The sequence below is a fragment of the Phoenix dactylifera genome, chromosome 3, assembly GCF_051530095.1.
Source record: "Phoenix dactylifera cultivar Ajwa chromosome 3, Ajwa_hap1_PhDact_Kaust_v1.1, whole genome shotgun sequence".
NCBI classification, from domain to species: domain Eukaryota; kingdom Viridiplantae; phylum Streptophyta; class Magnoliopsida; order Arecales; family Arecaceae; genus Phoenix; species Phoenix dactylifera.
The window spans coordinates 1,680,393-1,692,787 of NC_143192.1; the positions used below are offsets into that span (position 1 = coordinate 1,680,393).

At 35.4% G+C, this 12,395-nt stretch overlaps 1 protein-coding gene across 1 annotated transcript; it reads left to right on the forward strand.

Moving 5' to 3' along the window:
* Positions 1–219: 219 nt before the first annotated feature.
* On the forward strand, positions 220–12,080 carry LOC103714544 (uncharacterized). Its single transcript, XM_008801829.6, has 5 exons — positions 220–456; positions 537–659; positions 1,660–1,935; positions 2,040–2,204; positions 11,566–12,080. The coding sequence occupies exons 1-5, from the start codon at positions 331–333 to the stop codon at positions 11,881–11,883; spliced, it is 1,008 nt and encodes a 335-aa protein (XP_008800051.4). The 5' UTR covers positions 220–330; the 3' UTR covers positions 11,884–12,080.
* Positions 12,081–12,395: the final 315 nt, after the last annotated feature.

The window sequence follows — 12,395 nt, forward strand, 5'->3', positions numbered from 1 at the left end:
CATCCAGTCTGCAGCCCTATTAGCTTTAGTGGTTCTTTTCCCCTTCACGTTGAATTGGTTGAATTGCTAAGGATGCACATTTGGTCGTAGAAATTAGAAAATAAAATTTGTTGCTTATGATTTTTTTTTTTTCACTTGAGCCATCAGGGACAAAGTTGGTATTTTGATCCTCATAAATCAGTGTCCGGCAGTTGTTTGATATTTCTCGTCAACGTTCCTAGAAATCCGACCGTTAGAACCAGTCGGCCTTCCCTTATTTAAAAATCTCTCCTCTCCTCACGCTACACTTGCGTTCACTAGCCGTTGCAATCTGTCGCCCTATCTCTTCCCATGGATTCAGCTACTTTGATCAGCCCATCCTCTGATCAGAGGTTCTGGAGCAAGCTCCACGACCGCGTGGATTCCGTTCTCGAGGAACGGAAGCCCAAACAACAGATCGAGCTCGCTTCCTCTGCTGTATGATCTCCTCGATCCTCCCTTCTCAACTGTCCTGGAAGAAAAATCAGATTTTTGATCTTTTCCTGGTAATTTTTCAGTGTGGGCTGAAATCGGAGCGAGGGAAGAGGTTCAGAGAAGACTCGCTTCTTCTGATCAAAGGTCTGGACTCCGTGGCTTCGTCTCTGTCCAAGCTTTCAAATACTTTGAGCGCAGCCCAGCAGGTAACTCCATAAGCTAATTAAGCATGGGTGTTTGGTCTAATTTACCGTGGATAAGAAGGACCTTTTCCAAACTGGTCTTTTTTCACAGCAGGTTTTTGATGTTTTGGTGGACCGAAGTTATGCTTTGCTTAGGGCTTAATATATCATACTTTTATTATATTTAGTTTAACTTTTCATCTTTTACCTATTGAATTGGGGTACGATTTGTGCTATAAGTGATTTGAGAATGTCTAACAATCCGGGTTTCTTCAAAAAAGAAAAAAAAAGCCAATCCGAGTTGGTCTTGATAATTTTTTGAGACTGTTGATTGACCCTTATGAGTGAACTAGTTTTCCATACAAATTTGATTTGGCATCATTTGGATTTTTCATCGTGCTTCTGCCACAGATCTTAGATTTCATTGGAGATGCACTATGGAAGAGTGATTGACGTTCTCAGACTGGTTTCAGTATTATTGGGAGGTATTACTACGCTAGGGCTTAAAATTACAACCTAATTGTTTGAACAGGAGGCCACATTGATAACTTTTAAGCTCAAAATCACTAGATCTTTGGGATTATTCAGTCTGATAAGCACATCAAATCAGAATATGAGATAAGATCTTCAATGATGCGCAACACTGGTTCCTTTTCTAAGGTTGCAAAATGAACTAGATGTAGTTTTCAAATTGTCACCAACTTGCTCAGCTCATGAAATTTCACTTCTCCCATTTTGTGTGGAGAAGCTAAATTCTCGATTTCCTCAGTGCATCTTATTGAGTAGAATAAGCATGCAATTGGTGCTTATGATCTACTCATAAACCTAGTTTAATTCTGCTGGTGATTTTTATTGTTGTCTAGCGATCAATGTCAGCAAATTGCTGTATTTTCTCATTTTAATTTCTAAGATTGCAGAGAGAACAAGGGAGACAATTTGCCATTCTGCCTTTCCCAGTTTGCTAATGAAATATATGGGCTTCTTTCCTTAACAGTGCTGTAATATTACCATGTTCCTATAACAGGGATTAACTGACTTGGCTAGACCCCCTTTAACAAAAGTTTTACAAAGAGAAAGCCAAAGGATCGAAGATGAGGAGCCAAAATCAAAGAGGCATTGTGGTTCCACTGAGCTTCTGGACAAGAATGAGGTGATTGGCTCTGATCATCATGAGGAAACTGGTTCTGATAAATCTTCTGACAAGAATGGATTGGAGGGTTCGGGGGAATTTCCTGACAAGGGAGATAAGCAGGCCTCTTCAAATGTTGTGAAAAGCGAGAAGCTGATGAAGGCCAAAACTGTCAGTTATAAAGCTTCTAGAACTCCTTTATTTGTCTGGTTTACCTCAAGAAATATATCTTATTCTATTATTGTTCATCTGTCTCCATGTCTTGCCTTTTGCAGCTTGCAATGTCCTTGGCAACAAAAGCAACTTCCCTTGCAAGGGAACTGAAAACGATAAAATCAGAGTTATCTTTTGTGCAAGAACGAAGTAATTTGCTGGAAGAGGAAAATAGGAGACTTCGAGAAGGATTTGAGAAAGGTGTTAGACCAGAAGAAGATGACCTGGTACTCCTTTTTTATCACTTCTCTTGCTTCTTTATAAAATAATTAGATACAGCTTAATATGTTCATGGAAAGACTCCATGAAATAATTCATAGAGGTTACACAGTATTTCAAAAGTCTTATCTCCATATAAATGTGTCTCATGTTTCTTTTTGTTTCACTTTTAATGAGAGAAAGAAGGTGAAGAAAGAAAACATTTAAAAAATTAAACTTTAAAACCATTGCAGAAGAAAGTGAAATTTTGGAGCCTTAAAATGTGGATTTCCCTGCTTTTTTCTTCAGAGAGAGAGAGAGAGAGAGAGAGAGAGAGAGAGAGAGAGAGAGAGAGAATCTGTCCTCTTTCCTATATGTATAGTTATAGATGAATATAGTCCGTAGTTCAAGAAAAAAGATAGCTTCTCCTGAAGGAAATAGTGTTGTGTTCTTGGGAAGACTTCTGGGTCAGGAATACTTTTGAAGCTCTTTTATAGAGAGGAGATGCTTTGTTATAGAAGCGTATGAGAAGTACAAGGGAACTTGAAGAATACTCCGCTTATTGATTTTGTCAAACTCTATATTTATTTTGTTGTTTTTGTTTAGATAGTGATTGAAAGAGGAAGTACCATAAACAGGAAAGAATGTGGCTCAGTTTTGGAGAAATCCTTGATTGGATTGCCGAAAAGAGACACTATTTTGGTTGATTAGCATAATTTGAGGAAATTGCTTTAAAAAATAATTATCAATCTAATAATTGTTAAACTTGGAAGGGATTTAAGGATGATCCTGGAGTTGCTTTTGAGAGTAGATAATTGTCAAATAGGCAAATCTGATCCCCCGTAATTGTTTAGCATCTCGGTCCTGGTCCTTTGCAATCAGGAAATTTTATGGTTCTCTTTTTGCTTTCAAAATCCAAGGAGGGACGTCTTGCTTTTCCTCATGTGGTAGTGCAGCTTTAAAGAACTAGTCTATCCAAACTCTGTTTTAATGGATTTGCTAGAATAATGTGGAAGAGGAATTACCGATATGTATATCATCTATGGAGTCAAGTTCTTTCAACTTTATTTTGGTGGTGGATCTGAACTTATCTCTAGAATATCTGTTCCTTAACTTTTGAATCTGCAAACAGTTCTCAACTCGATTTTGGCTTTCATGGTAGTCTAACTAGAAACGTTGGCTTTCTCAAAATTCTTATGGACTCAAGGATATTAGTATGAATAGATATTGTTCCGAGTTTTTCAAAATGTTTCAGGCAAGATCTAGCATGAACTTTTTTATTTTTTCAATATATAGATGCAAATTCATATGTTAAGAGAAATGGACAAAAGGATCATGAAAACTAATATTTTGAGAAAGTTTCCTTGTCAGAATAAAACCACCTGACAATGCATGTTAGCCAATAGAATAAAGTGTAAAAATTTTGACAAGTAGCTTTTACTTTCTTTTTTGTATGATAACTCATGAGTCATGACACAATTAAAGTCCGTGATCTACTTGAAAATTGTTGGGAAATCATGACTGATTAGGGATCTTCTATTTTGAGAAAGTTTCCTTGTCAAATTAAAACCGCCTGATAATGCATGCTAGTCATTAGAATAAAGTGTAAAAATTTTGACAAGTAGGCTTTACTCTCTTCTTTGTATGATGCCTCATGACACAATTAAAGTCCGTGATCTCCTTGAAAATTGTTGGGCAATCATGATTGTTTAGCTTTGTGTTGTATGTTTGGAGTTAGTTAGAAATGGTACTCTTGCTTAACAAAGTTCTAATGATTTTGAAAATAATCATAGGTTGTTTCTAAGTCTTAGAAAAGTAACAAGATTTTGAAAGTCTAAAAGTCAGCCTTTATAAGGTTGTATGACACCTTTTTCCTCATTGTTTTTCATTATAAAAGGTAAACTTTTGTTAAGTGAAAATTTTTGAAAATATTAACACAAAAGAAGCAATTAACTTCATTTTTAGATAGAGAATATCTAATTTTCTTTTTATTAAATAATGGAGAGTAGGAAAAGACCTAATAAAGGAGGAGTGTGGATTAGCTGAAACATTTATTTTAGGGAACAGAATTTTTATTGACTAGATGACCCATATAATTGGTGTTAGCAACTTCACAAAAATCCTATCATAGTTCTTGAAGAAGTATATTAAGATCAAGTCCTTAACAATGATATTCACCACTAACTTGATGCTAATTTTTGCTTTTCTTTTTATTTTATTTTCTAGTTCTTTTACTTTCTTCTATTTTATTTTATCTTATTTTATTTAATTTATTCTTAGAAGGCATCCACCGAACTGGTACCGAGATCCATACCAGTCGACAACCAGTTGCACGCCAATTTTTTTAAATCTCTTTTAAGCTTCAATCAACAATAATCATTTTTCTAATTTTTTGAATAATTTTAAGTGTAATTTGATGTCTCATGATACTTCTTGATGTTTTAGAGCGATACAAAATATAAAATAATTTTAAGTATAATGTTTGTTTCTAAAATGCTTTACATGCTAGAAGAAGCAACATGAAATATCCTAAAATCAATTAGTGAGATATAAACATAAAATGATACAATCAATTGCACATATTTAAAATACAACATACATACCAATTTCTAGAATCTCGTCAAGTGGCGTATCCCTCATAGATATTTGAATCATTAGCATAATCAAGAGGCACATTAATCCACCTCTCTAACCAAGCGGCGTTGGAGTATGCTCATCTCATAGGAAATGTGCTCCGGGTTATAACATGTCTTGGATTTTTTACTAAAGCTTTGGTTCTAAAAGGTATCCTCTGACTGATAATACAGCTATGGAGGAGCTCATCAGAATATGCCAGCAGCAAAATTTGATCTGTAAGATGCTCTAAAACTACTTAGGGTAGTACCCTTGGAAGGTAATATCTCGAACGTACCATATCCATATCCATATGGGCATAGACTGCTTGTGGCTATAGGTAATAGGATCCAGCATATGACTAGAAACCTAATACATCTAGACTTGTGGGCATACATCAAAAGCTACTTATTTTTTATTTTATTTTTCAAATTTAGGCCTCAACCACTATACGCATGATCGTATTAACACTTGAATAAATGGGCACCAAATTTAGGTCAAGAGTAGCTTACATGTCCTTAAATAAGCTTCTAATTTTATAGTTATTTTTTAGATTTTATTTTATTTTTAAATTTTTAATCCAAAAATATATTTTTAATTTTAAAATTATAAATTTAGTATAAATTAAAGATTTTAGTCACATTATGCATATCATCCATAAATCTACAACATATCATGAAATCATGCCAAAATTGAAATTTTTTGCATGACCTCTTATTTTGGAATTTTTTCAGTATTTTTCAATGTTAAAAAAAAGGAAGGACATGAGGTAGAGGAGAGCCATCATACCTTGTTTTGGGTTGGATCCTCTTTTAATCATCAAAATCACCGTATTTTTGGCGAAGGAGGGGTGGGGTAGTTTGAAAAGAAAAAAGAAGAACGGCTTGGAAAGCCTTGTCAAGCCCTTTTTATCATTCAAATAGAAAGGAGGGGACCCGGACTGGTTCAAACTAGTGTCTCGATTCAGGGTAGTTTGGAAGAGTTTTCGAAAATTAGGGCCGAACCAATCCAGTTCCACACATGTTCGGTTTGATACTGGATGAACTAGACAATTCAACCCGATTCGACATACTTTTCTCTAATTAGTTCTCATCTCATCTGCACTTAGGAGAAGTTGCCATTCCAACCATGGAAAGTGTTTCTCATGAGTTTGGCTAGGATAATTTTAATTGGTGGTGTTTCCACAATTATTCCAAAAAATATTTATTATTTATTAGATTTTATCAAAGAATAAAGAAAACTAGAGATCCCTTACAAAACAAGTCCACCTAGTTTTTCTTCATAATTTGGGGAAAAGAAATTATGGCAGTTATATCGGCCAAAAAACCTTAGCGATGATGCTATAAATCTTTCAAGGAACATTATATAGATAGGAATGCAAAGGTTAGCTCCCTAACAATGAGAAGAAAACTAAATTTTCTGCATGTGGGACTTGCAACTTTAAGGATTTAACAGCATTTTGGTGTAACTAAAATATCATTGTGGGTCCAAAAGGTTTGCATTAATTTCTCAAACAACTCTAAGTTTTATTAATATAGAATTGACTAATGTAATTTGTTTTCCTCTCATGAGTTAAGAATTTTTCCTTTTTCTCTTGAAAACATAAGGCTTTATTTTATTTTGTCAATGAATGGAATGAATTGTAAATGCATAACAAAGGGTGTTGGTTGTCTTAATAAGGAGAAAAGGATTAAAATCAACATAATTTTATTTTATTTCGACCGAAGAGCTTTGGGTCATTTAAAATTGGAAAGTACAAGTCAAAATGGCCATACACTACATATTGGCCTTAATTAATATGCATTAAGTCTATAAGCAAGAGTATGGGCCAGCACACATGATATAAAGATATGTAGCCTTGTACACCTATACCTTGCTAATATTGTGCATGATTTTAAATAGGGATGGAATAGTAGGGCACCCACCATCCCAAGTGTCGGGACAAGATGAGAAGGGACATCAACTATCTTGAGTGTCGGGACACGAGATATCCCCCATTCTGCAAACCATCCCAACTATCGGGAAGGGACAAGTCAACAAATGGACCAAGATGAGAAGGGACATCCACCATCTTGAGTGTCGGGACACGAGATTTTCCATTCCACCAAAAAGAAACTAGGATGACACCATTCCATGATATCTAAAACCATGATATGCGTCAGAAAGATTGTATAGTTAAGGTTTGTCATATTAGTACATACTGCTCCATACCACGTGTACAGTACCATATGAATATCGAATCAAGACTCGGTTTGGGAGGCATACCGAGTCTCGATACATCGAACTAACCTACGTACCTAGTATATTGACACCAGCATGGTACCGGTATAGGGTCCCTTACTGAGATTGCCAACCTTAGTATAGTATGAGCTCATCAATCATCAGTTATTAGGTCTTACAACCTCTAAAAGGAAGAGTATCCAAGCTTGTGCACGAATTGTAATTTATTTCTTTTTGAGATGAACCCTTGAAATTATTGCCACTTGCTCTTACATTAAGGACCATATCATTAGTATAGCTAGTTTTTCCAAAAGATTCTCTACAATTCATAGCCAAGTCAATTCTTGTAGAACTTTTGTAACCTTGTAACCAAGGTATGCTGAATGGACCGAACTTCACCCCGTACCGAACCAAACTAGTAAGGAATCGGATCCGTTTGGCCCTAATTTTTCCATACCGTGTGTCGGTATGGTACCGAACCAAATGCCATACTGAACCAATCACTGACTGGTACGAGTTTTGGTACCAGTTCGGCGAACCTTGCTTGTAACCACGGGTTTAAAATACTATATTTAGCCATGGATCAGTAGGGGGCAATAGTTAACCTTTTAACTTGATTCAATTTCAACCCATTATAAGTTACCTATTTAATAAAAGGAAAACTGAATACATAGTCCTTTCTTTGATTGGACTTTAACATGCGGTCCCTTACTATTATCATTTAATTTTTAGTCTTACGCTTATATAGGATTTCACATATGTAAACTTATATCGTACACACTTATACTAGTTTTTGTACATAGTTATATTCTCCCTGCATACAGTTATATTGTCCTTACATATACTTGTATCTATGTGTACATAGTTATTTGGAACGGTGTACATATTGGAGGATAAGTGTGTACAAGTGCTAGGGATTATGAATTAAAGAAACTTTAAAACTTGGAGCAGGTATTAAAATCCCAATCAACTTGGATTAAAAGTTATAGTCCGGTCAACGAAGGGACCGCCTATCAATTTGCTATTAATAAAATGGTTAGGTTCGGGTTTGGATTTTTGACCCATTTAGTAAACAGGTTAGGTTCGGTATGAAGATTTTTAATCCACCTTGTATCCGACCCAACCCATATCTGCTCCAACTCGACCTGATTGACCGCCTATCAATTTGTTATTAATAAACTTGTTAGGTTCATGTTTGGATTTTTGACCCATTTAGTAAATAGGTCAGGTTCGATATAAAGATTTTTGATCCACCTTGTATCCAACCCAACCCATATCTGGTCCAACTCGACCTGATTGCCACCCCTATGTATTAGTTTTGTCCGAAATGGTATGGTACCAGGTAGGGGCAGCCCAAGCCAGTCGGTATCATTCAATAATAAAAAGTAATCAATATGCTACCGGAATGGTTGGTACAAATCTATTTATGCACAATCAGTGCTAACCAATATAGTCTGATTCAAGAGGGAACCAGTATTCCACTTCTTTACGTGTATGTTTTTTTCTGTCAAAACAAAACGATATGGTACCAAACCAGGACTATTTCAATCCTTGTTTGTACCAAAAATAAGAATCACTATTTCATTTGGCCCTTTGCAGATATTTATTGCACATGCTGCCCATATTTAAATCCTTTACCTTCATTGGATGTATGAGACCTCCTTTACACATCATAATTCTTATCATTATAAACATGTTATGTGCTTCAGTCCTTTCTACTTCATGACAATATAATCACACACTTTTTGCTTGAAATTCTGAAACAAGGAAGCAGTATGTTAACACCTTCTTATTCGCCTTCCAAGGGTAACCTACTATATTCTTAAAAGGCATCAAAGCCCTTTCTTTTACGACCTTATCATTATTATTATTATTATTATTATTTTTTTTGAGCCACTTGTTCTATAAATCACTAACCTTCATCTAGTACATATCCTAGAGAGTGATTTTTGATTCTCTGGCTCCATTTACTACTTTTCTTCCCTCCTTAATGCACTTCTTTTTCCTTTCCTGACAAGATAGACAGCAAATAATACTAGAATAATGAACAACCTATCATTGCTCCACTCCCGCATAGTTTTCTGTCCTATATGGCAGTTGGAGACTGGAGAAGTTCACAAGGGTAGGTGGGTGACATGTGGAATTTGGAACATCCAACATGTGCAACATTAGAACGGGGAACGGTGTGTTGCTCAATAGCATTTTTCAACTGTAACATTTAACTACTGAGAGGAGCCAACAGTACTCTTGTCCAATGGTTTGCACTCCACTCCTAAGGGCATGCTTGCTCCTGTGCTAGGTGCATGTTTCAATCCTTATTAGAGGCTAATTTTAGTTTCATGTTTGTGTGTGTGTGTGTGCGCGCGTGAGAGAGAGAGAGAGAGAGAGCATTCAACATGCTATGCATCTTAGAAACTGAAATTACTATCAGTATTGCTGGATCTTAAATCTGATTTAGTTAGATACTAAACTTGCTTTATGGAGCCAAAAGAAGAAAAAAACAACCATGCTAGCTTTAACAAAGGACCCATCCAATATTGGAACGAAATGGCATGGTCTTTGTGAGGTTAACAAAATATTTGTGTGTGTGTGTGTGTGTTAGAGAGAGAGAGAGAGAGAGCGTTCAACATGTTAGAAACTAAAATCACTATCAGCATTGCTGGATCTTAAATTTTGTTTAGTTAAATACTAAACTTGCTTTATGGAGCCCAAAAAAGAAAAAACAACCATCTTAGCTTTAATAAGGAACCCTCCAATATTAGAATGAAATGGTACGCTCTCTTTGAGGTTAACAAATTTTCTTGAGTATCTCATTAGTTCTAGCCTGCAATTAGGTTCGGTCAGCTGTACTTTTTGCTGTATGTATTACTCTCAATGCTGTAAATTGTTACCAAAGTGTATATATAGAATAGTTAAGACTATCAACTACCCTAGGATTTCTTGTGCTTCTAGAATTCAATCTTCAATTTATATACATACTTAACTATTTATTTCCAGTAAAAGCTGCATACAAATGTTTTTGTTTCATTTTTTGTGAGAGTAATGATGGGAGCATCATCAGACATTTGGCAGAAATGATGGAAGAACTACCCACGTCAAAAAACGTAAACAACTAGCATTGAAAAATGTAACTTCCTCCAAGTGAAAGTGGAAGTGCAAGCAGTAGGCTATAGATATGGTTTGCTATATCAAGGATGAAAACAGGGTGGGACTAAAGTTTCTCCGGAAACATGACATGTTTGCTTTATGAAGGATGGAACTAAAGGGTAAAAGGCTTTCAGGAAACTAAATCATATGTTAAGTGTAAACACTTGTTCCTTAATATAGACTTGTTTGCTATATCAAAGATGAAATTAAGGAGGGGATAAAGTTCACCTCGAAATTATGACAAGTTGACAACTGTGTATCAAGAAACTAAATCAAGGGTAAAGGGCTTTCAGGAAACTAAATCATATGTTAAGCGTAACTAATAAGCTAGGCTTTATCAAGGATGAAAACAGGGTGGGACTAAAGTTTCTCCTTAAACATGACATGTTTGCTTTATGAAGGATGGAACTAAAGGGTAAAAAGCTTTCAGGAAACTAAATCATATGTTAAGTATAAACACTTGTTCCTTGATATAGACTTGTTTGCTATATCAAAGATGAAATTAAGGAGGGGATAAAGTTCGCCTCGAAATTATGACAACTGTGTATCAAGAAACTAAATCAAGGGTAAAAGGCTTTCAGGAAACTAAATCATATGTTAAGTGTAACCAATAAGCTAGGCTTTATAAACACTTGTTCCTTGATATAGACCTGTTCGCTATATCAAGGATGAAATTAAGCAGGGGATAAAGTTCACCTCGAAATTATGACAACTGTAACTGTTCAGAGCACATCTCTTTAAGAAAGAGGGAGGGTTATATATACAGATATATGTCATTTTTGGTAGATCCTAGATCGTATTCTGCAAATTGACTAAATTATAAGTAATAGAATGACAGAAACGAGAAGTTCTCAATCCTCCAGCTCCTCAAATCTTCCATGCACATGCCAATGACATCTTTATTTGTTAGTTTATGCATAATGAATGTAACTCCTGCATACCTCTAATGTATTAATGCCGACTCAAAACTTCATGCAGAATCTCTCAATTTCAATTTATAGATGTTTTAATTTACCAACAAATTAAAAAAAAAAAAGAAACTAAAAGCATGTCATCAATACAATCAATAATTTACTCTTTGCAGTTCTAAAAATAAATCTTTAGTTAAAGTCACAACCTCCTATTGCAAGGAGCTTAAAGTAACTCTGCTACCAGAAGTTTAAAATTTTACTGCTAAATCTGACTTGTCAGTAGTCAGGGTAAGCAAAAGCACTCCTATGGTGACTGCTAATTTGCTAGGTACCAAATTTTGTGGAGTTAAATATCCTTGTTAGGTCTTATTTTGGAAGTACTCTTGCATCTAAGCATATAGCTGGGCAAGCATTGCTCATGATATCCATGACTAAGCATGAAGTAGCATGAATTGGAGCATCTTTTATTTGATTCCTTTATCCTTACAACATTTTTTAGGTGAGACTTCAATTGGAGGCCCTCCTGGCTGAGAAGTCCAGATTGGCAAATGAGAATGCTAACTTAATGAGAGAGAACCAGTGCCTTCATCAACTTGTTGAGTATCACCAATTGACCTCTCAGGACATATCAGCATCCTACGAAGAGCAAGTCATACATGGTATGTGCTTGGACTTTTCATCTCCACTGGGAAAAACAGAGAGTGAGTTAGGTGATGAGAATGATTGTGGTGATGGTGAAGCTCCTTGTACTTCATCAACCCGTAAACTGGGATTGTTCTCTTCTACTGATGAAAACTACGGAAATATACAGAAATAGGTACAAGTGTATGGAAATTACTATTTTCCATGTTCTATGTACAATTGTTTTGCTTGATGCTAACTAGACTATGTCTTTATTTTTAGTTTTTCCTATATTTCATGACTGAAGTTCCTTATATACAATTGTTTTGCTTGTACCTATTCTCCATGTTCAATTCTTTCCTGATTCCTATGAATTATTTGTTGTTGTATTTCTGACGAAAGTTTTAAAAACAAGAAATTCTGATCATTGAAGATTGTGTCAGACAGAAGACAAGTTTATCAGAGGTGGAAGCACCTGGGCAGCTAGGCTATTCCACAATATTTAAAATGCAGTTAAACAGAAATGGATCAAGGGCTACTCAGTTCATGTATGCTTGATTAAGGGCAGTCAGATTTTTAAAACGTACATTGCCAATTACTTTGGTTGAGGTACTTCGATTTTCTTAGATTGGGTTTTTTCATGGTAAAGAAAATTCTTGAGAAATAGTACAAGCTTCAAATTTTCTTTGGTTTTTCTTCAGGAAATTC